The 26,115-nt window shown below is 42.8% G+C and overlaps 2 protein-coding genes across 2 annotated transcripts; one reads left to right on the forward strand and one right to left on the reverse strand.

Annotated features, from left to right (window-relative positions):
- Positions 1 to 428: 428 nt before the first annotated feature.
- Positions 429 to 9,482, reverse strand: BAG5 (BAG cochaperone 5). Its single transcript, XM_063118100.1, has 2 exons — positions 9,305 to 9,482; positions 429 to 6,291 (listed from the first exon to the last, which is right to left on the reverse strand). The coding sequence occupies exon 2, from the start codon at positions 6,261 to 6,263 to the stop codon at positions 4,911 to 4,913; it is 1,353 nt and encodes a 450-aa protein (XP_062974170.1). The 5' UTR covers positions 6,264 to 6,291; positions 9,305 to 9,482; the 3' UTR covers positions 429 to 4,910.
- Positions 9,483 to 9,741: 259 nt separating this feature from the next.
- Positions 9,742 to 25,797, forward strand: LOC134393155 (cytochrome c oxidase assembly factor 8). Its single transcript, XM_063118117.1, has 5 exons — positions 9,742 to 9,916; positions 12,558 to 12,755; positions 15,505 to 15,568; positions 16,267 to 16,357; positions 23,463 to 25,797. Exons 1-5 carry the CDS (start codon positions 9,749 to 9,751, stop codon positions 23,566 to 23,568), a joined length of 627 nt encoding a protein of 208 aa, XP_062974187.1. The 5' UTR covers positions 9,742 to 9,748; the 3' UTR covers positions 23,569 to 25,797.
- Positions 25,798 to 26,115: the final 318 nt, after the last annotated feature.

A 26,115-nucleotide genomic window follows, 5' to 3' on the forward strand; every position in this document is an offset into this window, starting at 1 on the left:
TCTGCAATCTCATGTGTACTTATGTGAAAGTCAGTTACAATGAAGTCAATGTGACTTGCTTTCAGTTGATAGGATACGGCTGCCTAGCACTTGGTAATGATACGATAATGACCCATTTTTATTTGCCAGCCTAAGATGCTCTTAGAAGACTACTGACCAGATTATAATAAAAAGCTGCTTAAATATTTGCACTGAGCTATGATGTTCCATTATATTCTACTAGTGATGTTGCACATGTCACTATAAATCTATTCCTCATTTAAAAAAAAAAGGGGGGGGAGGGAACCCATCATCTAATGAACTCTAACACTTACATCAGTGATCGTTATAAACTCCTGTTTCCTAATTAGTACAGGGGGGAAATCTCATTTTACATGGATAAGTGAATATTCTATGCATCAAAAAGGAAGAGACCTTTGAAATGAATTGAGAAAGCATCAAAATGCTTTATTAAGAATATTTGTCCTCTGAATTTATACACACCAAAGCAACACAATACGTAAAAATGACTCGACACACAGATTCCAAAAAGCAAGAACCATACACGGCATAACGTTCATTATATTTTGAAAAAATAAAGGACAAACAGCACAATCTGTACAACTTTGAGTGCTGGCACTTAAAGACAGCTTAAGTGCAGGGACTCATTTAAATGGATTGCCAATCATAGAAAAAACACACACGGTTAAATCCCAACTGATCAGAAGAAATACAGCTGTATCAGGGTTGCTGGCAAAAATATCAGAACAAGACTGCTTGGATCAACAATGCTCCTAAAGCAATACAATCTTAAATCAGAAAAATATCAAAAACCATGATGCTTAAAGGTACAGCAAAACTACATCCATTTGTTTCTTGTGCTACATGTCATGGCGCTGCACACCCAAAAAAACTTAAATTAACAAAATGCAGACTCTTGGGTTGGTCCAATATTGAGAAGTTCAATAGCAGAAAACATTTTAGCCCACCACAACGGAAAGGAAGCGTTGTTTCCTAGCCTGCTTGCATATTAAATAGAAAAAGTACATTCTTAAAAGCACAAAACAAGGATTTCTTAAAATCCACATACTAGACTGTTTTTGGTTTAGCTTATTTAGTTCACTATTTTTATTCATGCAGAAAAATGATTTATAATACTGTAACAAAGATCACCCCGTAGCATTGCACATTTAAACTTACGAGCTGGAGGTTTAAAAATAAAGTAATAATAATGGGGAGTTATGTTGCTATTGCAATATCTACTTTTTATTGTTAAGAATTTCCCCAGTATAAAGTTATGAGAAGGACACCTCAAGAATTTCCCTAAATAATGGGAGTCTACATTTACAATTTCAGAAAGCGCAGCATTTCCATAGCATTTTAAAGGGTTTACATCAACTGAAAAATAAAATAACTGGGTGGGAGGGGATTAAGTACAATGTCTTGGATCTTCTGGATAGAGGCGCTCCTTCCGTCCACAGAAGAGACTCTTATCTAGCAGAAGCTTCCACTGGAAAGAGAGAATGGCAGTTTTCACTGATTGCCTCTCCCCTCTGCAGCCTCCTGCACCACCATCTCCCACACTGTTCCAGATGGTTCCCCAACATTTTCAAGCAGATTTTCATGGGGGCAGGAGGAATCAGCAAGAATTACCCACCCCCACTCCACTGGTGGCAGCATCCTGTGTGAGGAACTCTGCTGAAGGGATACTCCTGGAGCGTTAGTTAGAATCCAAGCCTATGAATCTCTAATCAAAACAATAACATTGGGGTGTATTCAGTTGTGTTCTTCTGTTCACAGAAGGCTCTTTGGTCCGATGGAGGTTTCCATGAATGGAAGGGGAAGAGAAGACGACTTTGAAAATTTACCCTTTGTCCTGCTGCCCACACAAAATGTTCCAAGGCATTCTCTGATTTTGGGAGCCCAGGAGGCTGAATAGGAAAGGGGGAATCAGAGAAAATCACTTCACCTCATACAATTCACAAAAGGCTCCATTGGATTTAAGAGCCTTCCATGAATGGATCACAATGAGATACCATTCAGTGTGTTTAGTTTTCACCTCAAAAAAATACATGTTAGATCTGAAGTCTAGTCCAAGAGCTCCTTATATATTGCGAGAGCATCAACATGTATATCAGGCTCTCGTGTAAGCAATGGCTTTCCCACAGAATTTGAGGTGAGGCCAAATCTGTATGGCATGCAGTGTATGCAAAACAGGTTTAGAAGCAATATACATGCAGAGCCTCCTTGAAAATTAAGTCAATGGGAAATCCAAGCCACATGAAAGCCCTGCATGCATGCACCCAGAGCTTTGGATCAAAGCCCTTACAACTAAAATAAGAGCACCTACTGAAAGTGAAACTATCATAATTGCAGATGCTAGCCTGTTCACTAAGAACAAGAACTGGAACGATACAAGCAGAACAAAGTAATATTTTCAAATCAGCAGGAAAGAGTAAAGAAGAGACATTTGGGGTGAAGTGTCCAAGAAAGCCTATTCTTTAGCATTGGGAGGTATACAGCTTAGACTAAAATGGAAACCATAATTTTCCTTGACAAAAGATGTGTTAAGAAGTTATCCATAATGAACAAAAACGACACACCAAACTTAAACAAGTTCTTTGTCTTGCACTTCCACCCCTATCTTCCAGATGACAGAAATGAGGCACAGAAGAGATCAAAGCAATTGGGCCAGGGCCACATATTGAGCCATTGGGTCCAAGGCCAAGAACAGAACTCGGCTCCTGAGACTGTGTCCAGGTTCGCACGATCATGTAGGGGGAAATAAGGCACTATGGCTTATTTCGCCCATTGCGAACGCCAGGGGTATTTGCATAATTACTCTCGCTGGCATCGCTTGCCATATCGTGCAAAACCAGTGAGGGTGGCTTGTTGCCATAGTTAACAAGCCACCTAGAACCCATTGGCTGTTGTAAGATTCTGAGGTGACTTGTTAACCATGGCATCAGGCTACCCTTGCTGGGATCACATAATACAGTAAGCTACACTAGTGAGAGTAATTATACAAATCACCCCAGAATGTGCAGTGGGGGAAATAAGCCACCATAGCTTATGTCCTCCTCTGCAAACAAGCCTTGTGTCTTAAGTTCAACCATCTGGACCCTCAGTTGGTTGTTAATATGCTGGCAATACGTTTCTGCAAATATGGTAGCATATTTTAATCCACATTAGAGCTAAAGGGTAACAGCAATCCAAAGGGCACAGAAGACACTTCACTGGGAAGCACCATGAAGTCAAGGGACTCTCAATTCAAGTGTCACTTAGAAGGCACTTGTTTCCGAAGGATAGCCTTGCTTCTTTAATCATGTATTAAAAACCTATTTATAAACAGAAATGCAGTATCAGGAATGGACTACATTTATAAAGCCGTTTCAAAGAAATAGTCTTCTACAAGCCAGTAATTTTGATTACAGAAACTGTGTGAAAAACAACAATTAATTTTTTAAAATTTATTTCTATCTACTGCCAATTTCTGCATGCCGCTAACAATGTACTCTGAAAAGCTATGATTGATGCTGGTTTCTACCTTTCTGAATCAACAAGCAACAGGGAGGAACACAACCTAAACTGAACTCAAGTTCAGTGTATTTAGAGTATGTTCAGACACAGGTGTCAGGCTCTACCAAGGATGAGGAAAAGCCGGGGGGGGGGGGGGGGGGGAACCAAAAACCACTAGGGTTATTGAGGAATGACACATGCAACCTACACAAGACAACTAACACAATAGATAGCTATGTTTCACTTAAAAGTAGAAACATTCTGAAGTGTTTGCCATTCTGGTTGCTTGGAAGATTAAAAACCAGGTAAGAAGAATGAATTAAACACATCTAAGGCATATACACGTTGCCATCACACATCACAAAAAGTATTTTCATAGGTCATTGATATAGCTCAAAGGAACTAAGCCCAGAATGACCAGGGTATAAGAGCAACACATGAAATCATGACAAATCCCAATGGTTATGGACCAAACACATGCATATAAATGTGTTTGATTTTCTATTAAGCCAAAAGAAGCAATATTTTTTCCCCATTTGATCCAGAAAAATGCAAAAGAATAATTGATAAGCTACCCAAGTCATTTTGGACATCACAAAATTAAACTAAAGCAACTCCACAGACATAAAGGGCCCAGTTTGGAGACCTCTTGACTTTGAAGAATTTAGCATAACTCTTAAGTAGTATCTATTTTTCAAATACATGTCGCATATTTTTTTTTAAAAAAAAATCTGATGTAACCCTGGTTATGAAAACTCCTTCCAGAATGACCTGAATCTGAAACAGTGTAGTTGCAGACTACTGACTCTGATGAAATCCTATAGAAATCTGTAGTGCGCTTCAGGTCATGTGGCCTACAGTGTATGTCTATATGCGAAAGCTGTTATTACACAGTGCCCTAAAATAGACCCAAACTATTAAAAACTACAGAGCAAAGCCATAGGTGAGAGTTCAGCAAGACTAAATCAAACGCACAAAAAAAGACCATACGTAATTTGCATTTAATCCTTTGGATTGCAACTGTACTGCTATCAGACAACTGCAACATCTAAGCTGGTTTAAGGCTAACAGACATTAGCTGCAGATCTCCTCTTCATTAATTTCACCCTGTCTGATCTAAGAAAACTCCTTTGACACATTGCATTCTCTCTCTTAGCGTCGAAGAATTCTCTACAGGATGCTTTGGCCAAATGTTGGGGCAGGGAAGTTCTGGAAGTCTTCACTACAAATTGTGTGAGCTACAGATTTCAGGGGGGAAAAGATGGCTGTGACTAAGGCAGCTGCTGCATAGCCCAGTCCAACATTTACTCAGCCTCTAAGAGATGAGCAACTTTTGGTCTTGTGTTTGCGAGACATTGGTTGGCATAAAGTGTGTGAGAGGGAGCAACATCAGGCACAAGACCTCTGTTGTTTCAGTACTCCCATTCATCTGTTTTTATGTCTAAATAGTACAGAATATTCTGTGCAAGCTTCACTGCCTGTTTCCTGGCTACTTTTGAGCGCTCATCCCCTTGAGGGTCTATAGCATCAAGTGCTAGAAGCTGTTTAGTGAGGAGCTCTTCCAGTCTCATGTAGTTCTTATCCGTTCTGTTCCCGTCAAAAGACAGCACTTCCTGCTGAATCTGAGACACGTTCCCGAGAATATTCCAAACTGCTTTGTGAGATGGAGGCTCTGCTTCCGTTTGTTCCACAAAGCTTTGCCTCTTGACAAGTGCCTCCTTTAAGTCAATATATGTTATGAGGGTTTGTACTTCTATCACTGCCCGCCTCCTGGCTTCTCGGATGCACGGATTTTTGCCTGGACTCACTTCATCCAACTGGGCGATTAACCCTTGCAGCTCTGCCTTTGACCTCAAATACAAATCTGAAGCCTTTTCTACTTTTAAAAGAGAAGCATGAACCTCTCTCATATTCTTGCGGATTTCTTCTATTTTTATAATGCACCTGTTTTGTGCCAAGTCATATGCGTAAGTGGTATCAGCTTCCTCTTCCAGATCCAGGTATTTCTGCAATCTATTGATCTCTTCCACAACTTCTTTACGATAGTTTCTTATTTCCGGCCGGCCACATACATCTAAGGCATCCAGATCAGCAATCAGGCCTGTGAGCACACAGGATAAATGTCTACAGGTCTCATTGTTGTTTACTCCCATTAAAACAGCAATAAGGGTCCCTTTTGCTTTATTCGCATCACACATGACAGAATTAATCTTGGAGACAGAAGGATGTGCATCACTGGACAAAGGCAGAGAAGGCTGCTGCTTTGTACAAGTGTCTATGATCTCTTGAACGGCACATACTTTGGTCAGAGTGCGATACCTGGCTTTCCGCAGAGAGATTTTCCCTCCAGTTTTCACCTGAGTGAGCCTAAAGATGACATCCTGAATGCCTTCTTCAAATTCGTCAGTTATGCAATTGCCTCCTTTATAAAAAGCTGAGATTTCGTGTTCCACCAAGATTTGTGCTTCGTTAAATATGGTCTCTATCTCCAGCCTTTGGGGGTGATTGGCATTCTGCTCCAGTTCTTTAAGCAGCCTTTCAGTTTCCTGGGCAGCCCGTTTCCTGGCTTGTTGAACATCACCTTTGCCTTCTGCATCGACAGAGTCTATTTCAAAAAGTTGTTTAGTCAAAGCCCTCTCTAGTTTCTTGTAAGCTCTGTCACTGGATAGACCACTGAAGGCTACTACTTGTGATTCCAACTCTTTGACTTCTTTCTGTATTTCTTGCAGCCTTTTTATGGAAGGATGTTGGTTACCCATATCCATTCTTTTTCTTCATCCAGTTCCAACAGAGCTATAAATAATGCAAAGATACGATCAGATATGACTGGTGTCAATATTTCTAAAATTCAGGTTTTTTTAGGTAATGTTCCTAAAAATCAGGTTGTCTGTTCTAATGCTAAAAAATAAATAAATCTTGCATTTTTTTTAAACCGCTATAGTCTTCGAAATTCCTGTCTGCAGTCAGAGAGATATACCACTGACTTTAGTATCTCTTTTTATAAAGATACAGAAATTGTGGGGTTGTTTGTTTATTTTTTTAGATATATAAAGGCGCTGTCAGTTTGTTTGTTTTATGACACATGCTAACAGCTTACGCCTATGTATCCAAGAAGTAGCAGTATGATTGTTTTAATTATTATTATTATTATTACATTTCTATACCACCCAATATAGCCGAATAGTGAGTCTTTCCCCCAGCTCACCCTGCCACATTACAGGCAAGGCAGAACAAAGTGGCTGATGCACTGATGAAGAAAATTAAAGATGATACTGCCATCTGTTTCCCAAACCATTACTCTTTTGGTGCCAGAAAATGACAACAGCTGAGCAAGGACAAGCATAAGGTACCTCTCTCACACACACCCCTTCATTTGCTGTGATCATTCCAATGATGCGATACATTACTATAACCAGCACTGTCAGTCTTTTGCTTGCACTTTTTCCTCTCCGGTCGCCTGGGCCGAAAAGGCAGCTTTCCAGCCCCATCGCTCCAAACGCGCAGCAACCAGCCCCTTCAGCCAGTAGTACCCACTTCGGGCCTTCCCCAGTTCCCACCCACCTACCCATATTCACAACCTCGCCGCAGCCCCCCACCTTCGCCTAAGCCCAAAGCATCGCTACAACGACGCCCTGCCCCACCGCACGTGGACGCGAAGCCTCCGGCGCCCCGCCCCGTCCTTACCCTAGCGGGAAGCCCCTTGGGGGAAGCGAGACCCCGTGCACAGAGCCTGATCCCCCCGCCCCCTCTATCAACCCTACATCCCTGCAGGAAGGAAGCCGGGAATCAGCCCCGAGCTCGGGCCGCTTCCCCCAGGTGGTGCGCGCGAGCCGTCTCCCTCCCGGCTCCTCTCTCTCTGTCTGTCTGTCTGTCTGTCTCTCCCTCTCTCTTTCTCTCCCCCACCTCCCGGAGTGACTTCACAATGACGGACAATCTAATTCCGCCTTGTCCGTCCGAGCCACTTCTCCGGACACAGCTAAGGACGCCGGCGGGGAGGGGGGGACACGCGAAGGGAAGCGGCTCCAGGAATCCGAGGAAAGGAGGCGAACCCGTCTCGCCGCCGCCCCCCGCCAGGCCTAACCTGGCAAGTGCTCCTTTCAAGCCTGCATCGGGGATTCCCTCTCGCGCGTCCGTGATCCGCGGTCCAAACCGGGATCATCCCCACCATGCCTTTCCACCCTCGCTACAGGACTCGCCCCGAGCCTCTCCCTTTCGCTCCCGATTCTCGCCCTGCCTTCCAGTTCTAAAGCCGGTGCCCAAAGGCACCCCACCCCTTGTGATTCCAACGCCGTTATCTCTCCGTTCCTTACAAAATCCTGCAGCCGCGGCCGAGCAGACACTACACAGAACCATAGAATCATAGAATAGCAGAGTTGGAAGGGACCCATAAGGCCATCGAGTCCAACCCCCTGCTCAATGCAGGAATCCACCCTAAAACATCTCCTGCCCCGCCGCCCGCTACTCTCAGGGAGACCATCCTATGTGCACTCTACTCGGAAGAAAGCCCCGCGGAACTCCATGGGGCTTCCTCCGAGGAGCGTGTGCGTAGGAAGGCTCCCTCCGCCTCCTTCCAACGGTCCCAATAGACCCCTCCTCTGGCAAAACCACTATACCCTCCTTGCCCCTTCTGGGCAGCATCCAATGCTAGTCCTGCTTAGTGTACACCCATTGAAGCGAACGGGACTCAAGTTGGTCATGACTAACCTATGTACCATTTATCTCAATGGGTCCACGCTAAATAGTACTAACACTGGATACTACCTTCTGTCTACTCCGCCTGGGGGGGGGGGAGGGAAACTATAGGGAGAGGGGGTGGGGACGCCTCACGCCCCTCTATGCCCCCATAACTGCCCCCAACCCAAACTGGACTTTCCAGTGGCCCCACCGGGCTGAGCCCTTGCACATCAATCCGTCCCCCTCCAAGCCACCCGCTTGTAACCATGTAGCACAGCGGTTCTCAACCTGTGGGTCGGGACCCCTTTGGGGGTCGAATGACCCTTTCACAGGGGTTGCCTAAGACCATCGGAAAACACATATTTCCGATGGTTTAGGAAACTGTATTGACTGAACTATGTCATGTATCATCTTTTGTATTATTAAAGCTATTGTTATGTATTATTTTCATTAGCAAACCATCCCATGACAATGGATCGTGTAGAGAAGAACGAAAATAATTTTATGGTTGGGGTCACCACAACTTGAGGAACTGTATTAAAGGGCATTAGGAAGGTTGAGAACCACTGATAGCACAATAATTTGGGAGAGAGCCAACATAGAAAAAAAAAAGAGAGAAGATTAAGGATGCTAATTAGTAGCCACTTTCATTACATATAAATAAAGCGAATTGGGGGGTGGGGTGCAACTCTTGTGTAGCTCAGAAGCCTACTATGCCCTCACCTCTTTATAGTGGATCGAGCCCCCTCCTGTCTTCCTGCCACCCTAACTGTAACCCCATAACCGTCTTTCACAGTCGCAGCCCCCTCCCCAGCACCCCTCCCCCACTTCTTATTCCAGCCTTTACAACCACGGCGTCCCTTTCCCCCTCCCAATAACCTCTCCCGCTCCCCCCCCAGGACCTATTAGCTGCATAAAACCCACAAGTCCAGACCCCCACCCCAGGACCTATTAGCTGCATAAAACCCACAAGTCCAGACCCCCACCCCAGGACCCATTAGCTGCATAAAACCCACAAGTCCAGACCCCCACCCCAGGACCCATTAGCTGCATAAAAACCACAAGTCCAGACCCCCACCCCACCCCCCACCAGCGGACAAGCCGGGCTTCCCTACTCCTCGCCCCTCCTCACCTTTTTTTGTCACCACATTCCGGGATGAGAGACGCGCACAAGGTTGTCAAGAACGGGGCGACTCCCGAGTCGCTCCTGCCGCAGCAGGGGCCATGCCAGGGCTCCAGCGCCCTTCCGGTGCTCCGCCACTGAATTCGGCGAGCTTCGTCCCTTCTCCCCGCTTTCCCTTCTAGCCTTACCCCGGTGGCTGGGAGTTGAACCAAGCCCCGGCGCGCGTGCGCACTCGCCTCTTTTTCCTCTCGCCGCCGCGGCTTTGGAGAGTGCCGGGAAGACACGCGAAGTTTCCCTTCTCCTTTCGCGACGTTGCCGTAAAGCAGCAGTGGCAGCACCGTCGCCGCCGCGGTCGTGTTTATTAAAGGAACTTAACAGGCGCCGCTCTTCGCTCTTGGGGCGAGCGTGAGGATTGGTAACTTGGTTGTGCGCATGCGCGAGGCGCCGCCGGGAATGGCAACGGCTGCTGCGAGCCGCGTCCTTCTAGGCCGCTCGGGGCGGGCCTCGCGCTGCCCTTCCTGCCCCCGTTGTTGCTCCTCGTCGCCCGCCTCGTCCCCCGGAGGCTTCTCGCGCGCTGAAGGGCCGGAAAGGGAGGCCGCGCCCCCGCCCCCAGAAAGCCGGGTAATACAGGGATGTGGGGCTTCTCCACAGAATCTTATGGCACCCTTCCGCCAAGCCAGTGGCCTACAGATGTGTTGAACTACAACTCCCAGCATCCCCCAGCCAGCCATGGGAGTTGTAGTCCAACACATCTGGAGGGCGCCAGGTTGGGGAAGATTGATCTATGGTGTGGCCCATGTTCTGTAGGTTGGACTACAACTCGCAGCATCCCCCAGCCAGCCATGGGAGTTGTAGTCCAACACAGCTGGACGGCGCCAGGTTGGGGAAGATTGATCTATGGTATGGCCCATGTTCTGTAGGTTGGGCTACAACTCCCTTACCATCGACCGTGATGAGAATTGTATTGCAAAACATTTAGAGAGCACCAGGTAGTCTACACTGGCAAATGATGAAAGCCAATGGTAAAATACTTCATTCATTTGCGCTGTAATCATATATCCTTTTACTTTACTTGGGAGTATAAGCCCTATTGAACATGGTGAGCCTCATGCTTGAGTAGACCTGCATGAGGATCATGACTTGCCTGCCTGATTTAAACAAAGTTGCTTGTTTTTATTTCATTTATAGCCAGCTGTTTTTCAAGGAGTTCAGTACATCTTACATGGTGTTACTTCTCTCCCCCTCCCCATGTATCTTCACAACAACCCTGTGAGGTAGCTCAGGCTGAGAAATAGGAGCTCGTATGCATTGGAATTTGGTCAGTGGGACGATATAATTGGGCACCACTCTTGTGCTTACTAGCTGTGGCTCTCTGGAGTTTCAGGCAGGAGTTTTTGCCAGCCCTCCTTGGAGTTTCTGGAGACCTTTTACGTGCAAATCATGTGCTTGCCCACTGAAGTATGGCTCTTCCCCAAGAGAGGAACTTCATGGCTGAGTGGAGATCCTAGTCCAAATTGTGTGAGAACTAACAGGATATGCAATAGATTAAATTTACATCTGAGTAAGAAACAACAGCAGTTGCAGTTTAAACATGTAGAAGCTTTTTCCAGCGATATAAGCCATGCACAGGAAAGAGCCTGTGCTGGCTCCAAAAATGTTAGGGCCCTTGAGCAAGGCAATCAATGGCTACTAGTCCTGATGGCTATGTGCTACCTCCAGTATCAGAGATAGTAAGCCTGTATACACCAGTTGGTGGGGATCATGGGTGGAAGGGTGCTGTTGCACCATGTCCTGCTTGTGGGTCCCTGGTCGACAGGTCACTGTGGGAACAGAGTGCTGGACTAGATGGACTGTGTAAACTGGACATTCTCACATCTGACCTCAGACTTCCTTGGGTATTTTGTGCAAAGTGAGAAAGGTGGTGCTTTTGGGGTGTTTGTCTTTTGCTGATTCTGGGACCCTGGCTAATGGCTGACTTTGCCACCTTTAAAACATGCAAGAGTCTGGTAGTTTCAAATCGAAATATGATTTTCTCCCTATGCCACTAGACTTAGACGGAGCTTTCCTCCCAGCTTGTACTTTTTCATCGGCCACCCTTCCGAAGTCCTTTCTCTGTTGCCCTTTCCATCAGGTCTCTCTGCCTCTTCAAACAATCCTAACTAGGTCTGTGCGTTTTGTCTCAGCCCGCTTTTATGATCTGTCTTTCCACTACCCTCCCTTTGAGGCCCCTGTCACACACCTCTCAGTGCCTCTCTAGACTCTCTTTTCACACAACTTCCCAGCTGTCAGTCTCCTTGTAGCATCTAGCATGCATGTCTCTTCATTGCCCCAACCTGCTTCCTTCTAGTACACAGTCCCTCCTGCCCCAACTTTCTTCTTGAATAATTTCCCAGCTGTTGGAACCTTTCATTTCCTTTATAGAAGCAGCTGTGTTTGTCAACGTTCTGTAATGTTTTCCTTCCCACTCAGAATAGTTAGAATACTTGTGAGCATTCCGTGACAGCCTGGTCAATGACAAAAGAACAATGGCTTCCAGATAATAGGCAACAGCCCAGTTTTAGTCTATTTCCAGAGGAGCAGCTGGGTTAGTCTATTGCAGCAAAACCAGCAAAGTCTTATGGCCTCCTTAAAGATTTATTTTGGCATAAGTTTTCGTCAACTATAGTCCACATCATTACTCATCTAATATTATTTTGTGGGTTCTTTTGACAATGTCAGCAACCTTCTGCATGTCTCCTGTGCCTTCCCCTGGTAATTCCATTTTTTAAAAAACCACTGATATCTTGATTCTATTGAAATATCTCAAGATTTCCTACCGTGTACAGGGGAAGTTGTGCTTCAAATCACCCACTAGACGGCGCTATCCCATTCAGGGCTATGAGCAGTGAGAGGAGGGAAAGTTTTCCATTATAGACCATGCGGTCGTCCCTCTCTGGCAGTATAATGCAGCCCCATTACAATTGCGCAAGAGAAGCAGGAAGCACATCCCTGGTAAGGAAATGTGATTTCCCCTTAATCTAAAGAAGCCCTAAATTTGGATACGGTATCATGATTGCTGGAAATCTTTTTTGAAAAACAAACAAATGAGAAGTGTGTGCATTCCAACAAATGTGATCTGGAGACTATATGTTGTTAATCTGTGTCACGCAATTAACTTTCTGTGTCTAATATGCTTTCAGATGACTTAAAACTGAAATGGTTTGTAATGTTTTTATATTATACAAAAATCAAATAGCCCTTCTTTTCTTTTTTCTTTTTTAAGGCTTCAGGATTTTATCCTCCTTCACATTCTTGCCATGATTGGATTGGTCCTCCTGATCGATGTTCAAACCTCCGTCCAGTAATATTTTATATTCCTAAACATGAATCTCAATTGGAGCGAAGACTTCGAGAGCTCAGACAGGAGACACAGGTTTGGAATCAACAATTCTGGGCAAACCAGAATATATCATTTAGAAAGGTGAGCGTGCAGAGAAAGTATGAAACCACTTGGTGGTGCTGGGAATCTTTTAAAAGCTTGCAGGGAGAACTGCTGAGAAAAATGTCCAACGTTTTTCTGCTGTTGCTATTTGGTGCAACTTTTGAGGCATAATATTTTTATTATTTATTTATTTACAGCATGTATGTCCTGCCCTTTAGGCAAAATGGCTCCCAGAGCAGTTTACAAAGTAGCATGACAGGCCTTCCCCTCAAGCACACACTCTAAATTAAAACATATGACACACAACTAATAAGGGAGAGGTAGTATATATATAATTAAATATTGTTGTTTTTAAAAAGCCTATTTTGAAGAGATGCTGACAGCTTACTTCTTCTTCCCCTCCTGCACACAGAACAATTGATTAGAATGAGGGTTCTGAGGGGAGGAAGCGCCTACTTCCTGCTTGGTGAAGGGGAAAGTGGTGGTGACAGTTAAAACATAAGAGCCCTGTGGGATCAGACCAAGGGTCCATCTAGTCCAGCATTCTGTTCACACAGTGTTAACTTCAAAATATAGGTCATTTTGGAGTGCCACAGGTGCTGTGCTCAAGTCACCCTTATGTATGGAGAAGTTGGTTTATTGTAAGGTCACAATATTGCTGTTTCAGCTGCTGGCAAAATCACTTCCCCTTATATACGGGGTGCAGAAGAAGCCTGTCTCTCATATATATATATATATATATATATATATATATATATATCACCATCAATGTACATGGTGCTGTACAGAGTAAAACAATAAAATAGCAAAACCCTGCCGCATAGGCTTACATTCTAATAGAATCATAATAAAACAATAAGAAGGGGAAGAGAATGCACCAAACAGGCACAGGGTAGAGTAAAACTAACAGTATAAAAGTAAGATCAAAATCAAGTTTTAAAAGCTTTAGAAAAAAGAAAAGTTTTTAGCTGAGCTTTAAAAACTGCGGTGTGTGTGTGTGTGTATCACACACACACACATATGGAGGGGTCTGTCAAAGATTCCACTGAGCCCCCTTAATCTCAGAACTCACCCCAAAGGGTAGCCCTAGGGAGGCTGAACTCAGCTAACGTCTTAGACACAGTCACAGTCATTCTCCCTTTCACAACTGACCAATAATCATGTTGTGACAATTTGGAAAGATTTATACCAAATAGTATAGCCTCTACATCCAGAAGGCATTTTGGTCCTAGATGACTAGACAGATTTTTACTAATCCCAAAATACCAGGTTCTTTTTAGGGTACAAATGAGAACTGACATAAAAACTTAAGAGTTGCACGCCATCCACGTAGCATTTATTCAAAAGTAATCCATTAAATGTTCTGAGTCATAGCAACCATAAGCAAGTCTTAAGTATCCTAGCAAAGCAATCTATCAAGCATACTTACTACGCACGCATACTATGGGGGGTGGCCAAACCCCAAGCCATGCGGGTGGGTTGAGAGTGGGAAGCAGTTCTACATGCATGCAGAAGAAGTCCCTCTTAGTGGCGGTGGTGTCACGCCTCTCCGCCTTTACTGGAGAGGCCTGTTATACTGTTACTTTATACTGTTAGTTTTACCCTACCCTGTGCCTGCTTACCCTACCCTGTGCCTGTTTGCCTTCTCTTCCCCTCCTTATTGTTTTACTATGATTTTATTAGATTGTAAGCCTATGCTTACAGAGTCTTGCTATTTACTGTTTTACTCTGTACAGCACCATGTACATTGATGGTGCTATATAAATAAATAATAATAATAATAATAGGGCTTACCTGTTCTTATAGTCAGTCCAGCCCAGCTTTTCCCTTTGCCAGGCACTCTTTTGGGCAACACCCATCTATTAGTCCCAATGGTTAAGCTTCCATCTGGACAACTGCCCTTATCTGCCCTCCTGGATTGACCCGCAAATTCTGCTGCCTTGTACTTCATCAGCAATTGCTGTCATGAGATACTAGGGACTTTTCTCTGTTATCTCTAGCTCACAGATTTTTTTAAAGGTGCTTCTGCTTCTAACTTCTTGGAAATCACTCCATGTCTGTCTTTGGCCTGTTTTGTTGCTTCCCATGCAGTCCATAGAGCTGAATGGGCTCTAGAGAGCAGGCTTTTTGGTCAAGACAGGCCTGCATGCCTGTCTGAGGCTAACAGCAGTGGCCACCCAGCTGCTTGGCAGAAACCCACAAGCAGGACACGAGTGCAACAACACCCTCATGAGAACACATGAAGAGCCCTGCTGGATCAGACCAAGGATCCGACTAGTCCAGCATTCTGTTCACACAGTGGCTGTTGACCAGGGACCCACAAGCAGGACAAGAGTGCACTAGCATCCTTCCACCCATGTTCCCCAGCAATGCTGCTGGAGGTAGTACATAGTACATAGCTATCAGGAGTAAGCCGTTGATAGTCTTCTCCAGGAATTTAACCTTTTAAAGCCATCCAACTACACCCACCCACGTTCCCCAGCAACTAGTGTATATAGGCATACCGTCTCTCTTCTGATACTGGTAGTAGTTCATCTCACTGGCTTCTTCCTTTGTCTTTGTATAGCTATATAATCTTTGTATCTTATAGTTCTTAAGAATAAAATGGAATCAAAATAATATAAATCCCCAAATAATATATATTACGATGTTTTATTGGTAAAACAAAACAAAAAATTCATAGTCCATTACCATGAGCAGGGTAAGATGTTCTTTTGAATGGGATGAAATATTGCCCACTTATCTGCGAAGAACCAGTACAATATAATATTTCCCAATTGTATTTCAGGAGAAAGAAGAATTTGTTTGCTCCAGGTTGAAAGCCAAAGGTGTCCAACTCAGAGATGAAAGAGGTTAGATTATTGGTTCTACGTTTCAGAGTACTTTTGTAGACCAAATACTTGCACCACATCTTTAGTGCTAGGCAAGAGTGCATATGTATGTATTTGGGTGATATTTGGTTTGGGCTTTCTAATAATACTCTTAACATCGTTACAGTTTCTCTAATTTTCAACTTCTACTTGCTACAAGGGGGGAATGTGAGCCGCTGTTTTTCAGTACATGTATTTTGGGGTAAGGATGTTAAGTTCCTGCCAGTGAACTTCCAAGACAGATAACTCTTGTTCAAGAAAAGTGTAATGAAAATCATATTGTTAAAGCAGAAGCTTGGGAAGATGTTGTTTTGGCCAACCCTGCTTGTGCTGAGAATCTGCAGCTACTCCATTTTAAAAAGGGGAAGAGTTTTCTCCACTTAATACTGCACTATTCAGTTCAGCTAGCTATTACAAGTGCTGTTGCTTATTAATTTACTGCTTTTAATTTACAGGGTGCTTTAAACATTTTTTACTGTGACCATCTGCACAGCTGTCCCATAAGGAGGGCATTATCATTCGCTTCTTACATAAAGAGAAAGCCGGGTTACAGGTAGCAAGAAACCCATAGAAAAACCATGACTAGAACCCGTGTCTGCCAGATGCAAGTTCAACTCAATCTGAGCTGTGATAAAATAAAGCTGTTCTCTGATGTAGGGAATTTGCTGTTTTTCTTTCAGGCCGGAAAGCAACATTGAATGCAGAAGAAATGGCTGAATTTTACAAAGATTTTCTAAATAAAAACTTTAAAAAACATATATGCTACAACAGGTGAGAATATTATTTCTGTATCCAGAATTTCCTTCTCTCTTTTTTTGTCAAATCAATTCAATCTTTCTCCTTTATGCCCGTCTTTGAAGCCCATCTTTTAACAAAAACTATGGTAATCTTACCTTATTTATTTCTCTGCTGCCATCTAATTCCTCGCTGATCCATCTACATTGTTCTTTGTTCCAAATCCATATTAGCGTAATATAAGAACATAAGAACATATCTTTATTAGACCAACAGAAAGATCACCCAAAAAAGTAAGCTTTTGAGATCTCCAGATCTCTTCATTAGCCAAGAAGTAAAAACAGCATCAACTTGCCCAATGAAAAAATCTAGAGATCTCAAAAGCTTGCACGTTTTGATCATTTGGTTGGTTTAAGAAAAGTGTTACATTAATATGGGCTTTGGGATTTTACTTAAGGCCAATACGCTTATTGTTCTTTGTGTATCCTAATCCCTCTCTGCTTACTTGTCTTGTCTGACTAATGGAGATTGGAAGCCCTTGAGGCAGGGATCAAAAAGTATCAGGGCACATTGCATCTGGCACCTTGTTGGCATAATGTGAATGTTAAACTCAGTAGCAACATATCAACTGGTTAACCTGGGAATAAAAGAGTGACAATGTTAAACATTCTTTTGTTTGCCTTTCTGACCCCTATTGATAGCAGTGGTAACATCTAAAATGCTAAAAAGAGGTTAGAAATAATTTTCATCCAGTTTAATTTGCAATTGATCTTGCTTTTCATATAGCAGTTTCTTTCACCTGGAGGGCAACCCATTTCTCGTCTTTCTCATGATTTTACATGGATCCTTTTGACAATGCTGTCTGCCTTCCATGCATCTCCTGCCTATTCTCATTTTCCCAGTGCAAAAAAAGACCCGGAAAATCTGGCTTTTTTGGCTGTAGCGAAACATCACCCATTTCCTGCTGTGTGCAGGAGAAGCAGCGGGATAAAAACACCTACTGAATGGGCCACATGGTCATTGTTTACTTCCTCTTCCCTGTGCAAAGAAAAAGGAAGTATTGTGAGACAGAAGCAGGGGGGAAGCAACAGTAAGGAAACACGATTTCCCCACATCTGATGACGCTTCCAGTGGGCCTTTCATACTGCATTTTAAACCAGAGCCATTTAGAAACAGAATTATTATTATTATTAGAGTGGTGAGATGGAGTTGAAGTTATATTTTTTATTATAAAAGATGAAAACCCTGACCTTATACTGTATGTGTAGTCTTGAAATACATTCAAACTGCCATCAATTGAATTTACCTCTAGTCTAGGGTGTGTGTTTGTGTTTGTGATACACTCACACACCTAGACTGTAAGTAAATTCAATTGATGGCAGTTTGAAGGCATTTCAGGGCTACAATCCTGTACCCACTTACATGGGAGTAGCCCCCATTGAACTAAATGAGACTTGCTTCTGAGTAGACATGTACAGGATTGTGCTATAAGAATATTTAGGAGTGTAGCCTGAATAATTGTAGACTTACAAACTGAGTTTGTACCTGAACCCAATCCAACTATTCTATATGTGTTGTGCAAGTTCATTCTTCCATTAAGAATCAGAAACTTTGCTTCATCATTTATTATTTATAGTTTGTCAATTGTTATTGTAGGCGCCATATAAAAATTAAAAAGGCATAACCCTATCCACAGACATGCAATTTAATAGGACAAAAGGGATGAGAATAACATTAAATGCTAATGGGGAAACGAAGCAATTTCCTTGGGCATATTTTAACACAGTATTTATTTAGGCTGCAGCCCTATAGACATCTGGGAATAAGTCATATTGAATTTAATGTGTTATTTTTGAATAAGCCTACTTAGACCATTTTTAGAAGTCGGGCGTTTTCTCCCAAGGCAGCTCACAAAAGAAGGCAAAACAATAATAAAGCACCCATTAAAATTACACAATTTAAAACGCATAACAAAAAGTAGTAAAATGCCAGTATATTTTCCCACTCACAAATTAATTGTTAATTGATCTTGTTACATATGCATACAGATGTTCGTATAGAAACTTTGCGTACACTATAGTGATTGGGTTTGATTTGACCACAACCATGAAACCCTTGCTCTTAGTCACAGGGGAAAAAATCCAATTGTCAGCATTAATTTTGTTTTTAAAGTTTAGTGCTCATTAAAAAACCAACAAATGTATTATGGCATAAGATTCAGCAGTCTTTGTCATTTTTAATTGCAATGGGTTAGATCCAGACAGGAGTTAAGCAAGCTTTAATCCCAGATTTATTTATTTATTTTTAAACTATTTAGGGCACAATCCTATGCCTGTTTAGAGAGAAAAAAGTCCTACAACTTCAAAAGCCCTCAATAGGGTTTGATCCTGCCTTTTAAGAGACTAACATGAATTCCCTTGGGACTCAAGCATGTCTATCCCTAGTCTAGGCCCAGTCTAATAGCCACAAATGTAGCAAGGATTTGCTGTAGATCAGGATTGGGTAGAAGGTAGGTTGAGTTCTACTGATATATCTCTGGGTGATTTGCAGTAGATTGGCTAGGATTTCTGGCTCCCAATTTTTTAATAGTAGGAACAACAAAACAATTTCCTCCCTAAATTATAGTGTTGAATTGAAGGAAGTTGCATAGGAGAGGAACTAAGCAGGGGTGGGGTTTTATTTGGAAGGACCGTGTTCAGTTCTGATACTCAAAACAAATTCCTAGACTCAGAATTTTAGTGTTCTAGCAAAAAACAAAACAAAAACACACACAAGTAGGTCCCTGTAAGCCTAAAATCTGCTCACCCCTGCTGTAGCTGATGGAGATTCTTTCATTGGTCTGGAATGCTGTTTGGCTGGCTTATTGCATCCTGGCACATAGCCTTCTTTCCATTACACACCTTGTTCTACCAAACTAATGCTGAAAGGAATACTTCATAATGTTTTTTTTTTAAAAAATTATAATGCAACTTAGGACTAACAGCAGGATTTAGATCCCACCCACTTTCAATGGAATGAACACAGCTGGTGGATCAAATTCCCACTCCTTCCTGCACCCTCCCAGATCTGCTCTGGAGTGTTGGGAGATCTTCTGTAGCATATGTAAGGGGCATGCAGGGGAGAGGAGAAAAAGGGGAACTACTGTTGCTTGAGCTGAAGTCTGCTCAGGTAATGTTGAATTTAGCCCACTGAATATACTTAACATAACTTACTTCAGTACTTGAATGAACATCAATCCCTTGCATCGGTTCCTCTGGATGTGGTAAAGGAATCCTTGGGGTATAAGGAGAGACAAGGACACAAAGCATTATTTCTTAACATTTTAAAGGTACAGGATAAAGATAGGAGGGGATAGTACTTAATAGGGGTGAGATTTAATAGAGAACTTGGGTGGCTGACAGGGTGGAAGTGAAATGAGGCAACCCCAAAATCAGGGATTGGCTTCAACATAGGCCCTTTCTACACCTAAAGGTTATCCCAGGAAAATGGAGGGATCGTCCCTGCCTGCTCCCGGGTTCCTCTGTGTGGTATTTGGATGCACAGGAACGATCCCGGGATATAGGGCTGGTGTAGGTATACCCATACCCTAGGACTCCCAAGGCATCCAGAATTAAATAAATATATAAATTTCTAGATTAAAAGAATTAAAAATACCTCTCGAAATGGTCTGAAAAGGACCTGTTAGCTTCCAGGAAGCTGAGAAGGAAAAAGATTAATAGGAAGGGGAGAAATATACTGCTCAAGTCCCTGACACTGTAAATATGCTGAGGTGTGTGGGAGATTAGGTTAGTCAAAAACAAAACTCCTTTTGCTGCACTATGCAGGGATGTTTCATGAGGAAGGAAAGGAAAAGTGGAGACCTTTCCCTTTTTCACTCTCCAGAACCTCCCCCAACAGGTACAGGTTATGTCCAATGATGTCTATCCCCCCCCCCCAACTAGAAGAACTGATTCCTGTTCCCCACTGCAGCCCCCTCCCCCCGGGTTGAGGGGTTCTTTGAAACAGATTTTGGAGGTGTACAGAAGGGAAGAGAAAGTTTCATGGTGTGAGCAGAGGTCTCACCCAAGACTGGATGTAACTCAAAATGTTGAGGTTCAAGGCTGGCAGCCTGAGCTTGCTAGAATAATAATTTGTCCATCTAACTCAGTATTGTCTACTCTAACTGGCAGCAGCTCTCTCAGGCAGCTGATCATTATTATTCAAGCAGGAGCTACTTCAGCAATGAGCACTGCCTCCAAGGCCACTTTGGGACCTTCCCAGGCTGTAGGGGTGGGTGGGTGGGTCTCCTCCCACCCTCAGTCAAATGGTAACATTGACCACCTTGTTAAGCAGGCTCGGCCGGAGGCCTTTTCGGGCCTCTCCTCTCCATTCCACTCCTTACCATCCAAACAAATCCTCATCAGTCAGTCACAACAAGGCAGGCAAATTCTGACAGGCTCATTCTTGGTCGTTGAATTGGGATGGATCTTGTTTCTAATCTCTGTGAGTGCTCTGCTCTGCAAAATCTCCTAGTGTAGGTCCAAATTGTGTGCATGTGCTCTCTTTCACCTGCATTTTCAAATTCCCCTATGATGCCTTTGCAGTGCACTGCTGCAACTACCAAATCACATTGCTCTCTGCCTCTCGGGTTCTTTCACTACCACAGCTAATTGGCTGATTGCTCCTGCATTTTCTCCCCGCCTCCCTCTGTCCCTGCCACTTACAGGCAGGTCTCCTAACTCCCCATCCATGAAGGGCAACCAGGATGTTCAGGGGTCTGGAAACAAAGCCCTATGAGGAGAGACTGAAACAACTGGGCATGTTTAGCCTGGAGAAGAGAAGATTGAGGGGAGACATGATAGCACTCTTCAAATACTTAAAAGGTTGTCACACAGAGGAGGGCCAGGATCTCTTCTCGATCTTCCCAGAGTGCAGGACACAGAATAACAGGCTCAAGTGAAAGGAAGCCAGATTCCAGCTGGACATCAGGAAAAACTTCCTGACTGTTAAAGCAGTACAACAATGGAATCAGTTACCTAGGGAGGTTGTGGGCTCTCCCACACTAGAGGCCTTCAAGAGGCAGCTGGACAAGCATCTGTCAGGGATGCTTTAGGGTGGATTCCTGCATTGAGCAGGGGGTTGGACTCGATGGCCTTGTAGGCCCCTTCCAACTCTGCTATTCTCAAAAAAAAAGCCTCGTCCAATAGATCAGATCACAATAGCTAGCCCACTGCTAAAGCAAACAAGGCAAAGCTAGAGATTCCCTGCTGATAGTGAGCAGCTACTGTAAAAAGACAGGTTCTCAAAATAATTGTAGCCCATTCAAAATGGCCATCAGCATATGCCGCAACCCACCGTGGCTTAAATAAGCCACAGTGGGCTGCAGTGCCCTTGCAAACTAGCCCATATATCAGTTAATGTAAGAGCAAAAGAGAGGCAAAGAGACATTTGGGATTATTGGGAGCTGCCAGAGGCCTCGGGCTTTGCCATGAACAATAGTGTTTGCACATTGAAACAGTAAAAAGGAGGTTCACTAATGTGGCAAAAGTTAAATAGCTTTGTAAGAGAGGAATGTTGTCTCTAATTAGAAAGTTTGGGGGCAGGGGAGGTTTCTTCATACTAGCTGTTCTTGGAAATAAGTTCAATGGGAATCAATGGAGCATAATTTCAGGTAAATGTGCTGGAAAATTCTGGTAGAAGGATATTCGGTGGGGTGGGGAGCTAAGGTGACAAAGTTACTACGTGTGGATTATAAACCTAGCATTTGTAAGGAGCCCACTGGTAGTGTCAGACTAGTGCAGACTTTGATTATGTAATTTAAAATCCTTTATAAATGCCATACTTCTGAAGGTTATTTAAAATAATACATAATGGGTTAGATCCGAATGTCACCTTCTGTGAAAGGGAGGTCTCCTTCTCTCCTTGAAAGGTTTTTGATCCAATGGATGGATCCCACCTGGGTGAAATGGGGTGGGGTGGGGAAATGGCTTTTCTTGATTCCCACCTCCTCTGTAGCCCATGGCACCACCTCCCACACCGTTCCATTTGGAGCAGATTTTCAGAGGGCACATGGGGCAGGGAAATTTGAAATTGGAAGAGGTCAGGGTGCCCTTCCTCCTGCTGGCAGAAGTGTCCCTTGAGTAGGGGAGGGTGAACTCACCCGGTCTAGCCTGCTGGACGCTCGCCCCACTGCTGCCATTTGCCCCAGCTTTGGCGGCTTAGCGAGCATCCAACAAGTGCCCAGCAGCTGTCTTCCCTGTCCGAAGTCTCCATTGTGCACCACAATGGAGACTCTGAAAATTATGTAATTCCCCCTGTTGCGTAAATGGCAACTGTAAAGGCTCCATTTACTCAGTGGGGGGAATTACGTCATTTGGAGGCTTCGGATGAGGATGGCTGGCTGCTGAGCACTCATCAGCCTCTCAGACACTCGGAGCACTGGTCCGCCAACATGCTGTGGCGCTTGACTGGGTTTTTGGGACTGCGGCCACAAGGGAGTCCATCAGACTTCCAGACTCAGTCGGGCGCTTGCAACATCTCTACTCTTGAGTGCTCTGCCCAAGGGATGCTCCTGCTGGCAGGAGCAAAATCTGGATCCATGCCACTGTTAATAATATATATCTGGAAAAAATATATTATATGGAATCATAATATATCATATATTCCATATATTATATATGGAATTATATTTATATGGAATAAATAAATACTTAGATCAAAACATTTGATGTACTGGATGAAATCTTTAATTTTTCAGAGGTTCTTTTACTTTAGTTTTTGTACATAATAGGACAGCCTTTTAAATCGAAGTCCTGGGATGTCCCTTAAGCTAATTCTTTTCTCACTGCCTTGCTATCTCATTACATTATTATAGCTTATATAACAAGTAATTAAATTTCTTTGGAAGCCTATCTGCAATACGGAGCAAATTGGCTGGAGGCAATGCGTTATATACACACAGATTACAAGTGGGACATCTTTCTGACTCGGCATTTTAAAAACTAGAAATCGAGATGTTCTTTGGTAATTTTGTTTTAATTGCTCAAGAAAAGAAAATGCGAGGATCAGGGTTTCTCAAAATCTTAAGCCTTTTTTTCTGTCAGTAATGATTTCAGGATGGCTAATTGTGTGTTTTTGCTGCTTTGTTCTCTTGGATCTGAAGGGATTGGTACAAACGGAATTTTGTCATCACATTCCTCATGGGCCAAGTGGCATTTGAGAAGGCTTGGAGAAGATTTGGATTGAAAAAGACTAAAGATGAAAATTAGCAAGTCACAACATTGGGTATATTTGTTAAAAGACCTGACTATTACTGGATTCTATTCTACTGTGACTGTTCCTTAGATTCTCACATTTGAAGCTACATCCACACAAGTTGAGTTGGGTCTTCCGCTATAAAGCCAACTGGTACTGTTTCATCTACAGCATCATACTAGTTGAAAGCTAACATGGTGATATAACTGTACATAATAGTGGCATATTTATCTCTGATTTGAAAAATCAGTTTGCACGTTCCATTGTATTAGTTGTCATCTTGATCTGCAAGCTGTTCCGTACTGGTTGTGTTTTGTAATAAGAACCAGGAAGGTACACATGAGCTACGTTGCAGGCATATTTGGGAGGCAGGCAGACAGTTTCTATGATATAAGCAAAGATGTGATGTGAATGATGGTGATACAAGTGCATAAAGTCAGTACTTAAATGACGTATCACAAGAGAATACAAAATTAGTTCTAAAGAGCTTTATAAAAGTATTTTATCTGTAGACACTTTGTCAAGTTATTTCTTAGTTCATAATAAATCCACACCCTTAGCTCTCCTGGAAATTAGGTAAACCCAAGTAAATGCTCTTCTCACTGGTGACATAGACTACATTGTGCTGATTGATTGATTTTTAATTATTTCCCTGTATTCCAGCCGTCATTCATGGTTCTGCTAAGTCAGAGAAAGAATTGATTTGCTCAGAGATGTAAGAGTGCTTGTAAACATTAGTCCACATTGGTAATTACTTTTGGATCACATATTGATCACAGTAGGTGCTTCATCCTGCATTCCTAGAAGGACAAAGGATGGCTGAGTGTTAATGATGTGTTACCGTTTAAGAATGGTCTTCTAGATTAACATTGTACATTGAGCCAGAATTCTACCTTGCATGTCAGTTAGGCTGTGTCGGGACAGATCATTAATGGTCTTGTTTTAAGCAGCATTCACTCTGTGTCACTTACTGCAGTACATGGAAGGAGATGAGTCCAGTTAGATATGGCTATGTACCAAATTTAGTTTTTCAGGGAAGCCCATACTGTGTTCTCCCTCCAGCATCAAATGATAGTGAGTTTTATCCATACATTAATACCTCAGGATACAAAGCTGAAAGAAAATTCTCTCCCCGCATTTTTTTTTTAGCAACACTGCATTTTCTGGACTTCTCCAGCACATGTAAAGCTTTCACCCCTCCAGAGCAATTGAAGAAGGCAAAACTTAATAATCCTTCTGAGATTTTTTATATTTTTTATGAATGCTATTGAGGTATCCATGCCTTTAGAATAATATCACTCATTAGTTAAGGAGTAGGCCCTGCCCCCTAGTGGAGGGCCATGTGAACGCATGCCAGTCTAAAGCCATGATTTTTTTGCAGGAGGTCATGACTTTGTCTGTCTAATTTTACTTAATTGCTGAAGATGAGTTGGAAAACGTGACTTCGTAGGAAGGATATTCATTTCCCTCTAGACAGAATCCAGTTGTGTTTCCTGCACTGACAATGTCCTTGTGAATGAGGGCAATCATGTGTATTGGCTGTATAAATAAAAAAGCATGCTGTGCATTATATTTCAGAATATTTATCTGCTTTAATTATGCAGAAGATGAGGACTTCACAAGCAAATATGTATATCCAAGTTAATTACCCTAATTTGGGCCTTAGGATTTTCTCCCTTTCTTTCTCTTTACTTTTTAAACAAAAATGAAACTCAGTGTCAGCCTGCTGTGCTAAATTACATCAAAACATTCTTGTATGTTTTTGTGCAGATGCTGATATGCAAAGAATTATATATACTTGCATATTATATATTATATTACACACACACACATATATACATATATACACACATACACACACACACACACACACACACAATCACTTCCCTTTCATATAGCAGTAATTTTAAATTATTCCTTGAGCCTATGGTTGAAGTACTTTTCCTTCCACTTTATGGATAAGTCACTTCTTACAGTTGCTTTTCCTCTCCCTATTTTTGGATTTAACAGAACTGCATACCTCAGGAAGGTTTTGCTTGTAGAGTACGATGAATTTTTTTTTTAAATGACAACAGTCTTGAAATTGTAAATTGATTTATCTGTGAATTATCAATAACAATTGAAATAAGGAATGTAATACCTTTTCATGGAACTCTCAATTGTAAGAATTAACTGTTACAGCAACATTGAGGAGACTTTGGAAATAATTCCCGCTGTAGTTAATAAAATGTTTCATTTAAACAGCTTTGTTTTCACGATTTCTATGTATTTGGTCCCAATCTTTTCATGATTGATGGAAGCATCTGTCCTCCATAAGGACTATTCACTCCAGAAAAATGGTCTCTGACTTATTCTGCCATAGCCATTGGCAAAATGTGTGGCTCAGTTTTAGGGTAGACGTTTGAACCAATAGAGGGGTCCTGAACTATGGCAAAATCACATTGCTGAATCCCACGTGTAAGCTGTTGCAATTGCTAATGTTGGTTGTTTTTCAGTCATGGGAACAAATATGGTATTTACAGCACAAGCATGGATATTTACTCCAAAGTCACTCTTTTGTT

The sequence above is a fragment of the Elgaria multicarinata genome, chromosome 2, assembly GCF_023053635.1.
Source record: "Elgaria multicarinata webbii isolate HBS135686 ecotype San Diego chromosome 2, rElgMul1.1.pri, whole genome shotgun sequence".
Classification (NCBI taxonomy): domain Eukaryota; kingdom Metazoa; phylum Chordata; class Lepidosauria; order Squamata; family Anguidae; genus Elgaria; species Elgaria multicarinata.

Excerpts from the sequence above, each read along its gene's own strand:
- BAG5 (XM_063118100.1), bottom strand. The coding sequence starts at position 6,263 with ATGGATATGGGTAACCAACATCCTTCCATAAAAAGGCTGCAAGAAATA.
- LOC134393155 (XM_063118117.1), top strand. The coding sequence starts at position 9,749 with ATGGCAACGGCTGCTGCGAGCCGCGTCCTTCTAGGCCGCTCGGGGCGG. Across the intron at positions 12,756-15,504 it reads AGAATATATCATTTAGAAAG|GAGAAAGAAGAATTTGTTTG; the intron begins GTGAGCGTGCAG and ends ATTGTATTTCAG. Across the intron at positions 16,358-23,462 it reads AAACATATATGCTACAACAG|GGATTGGTACAAACGGAATT; the intron begins GTGAGAATATTA and ends TTGGATCTGAAG.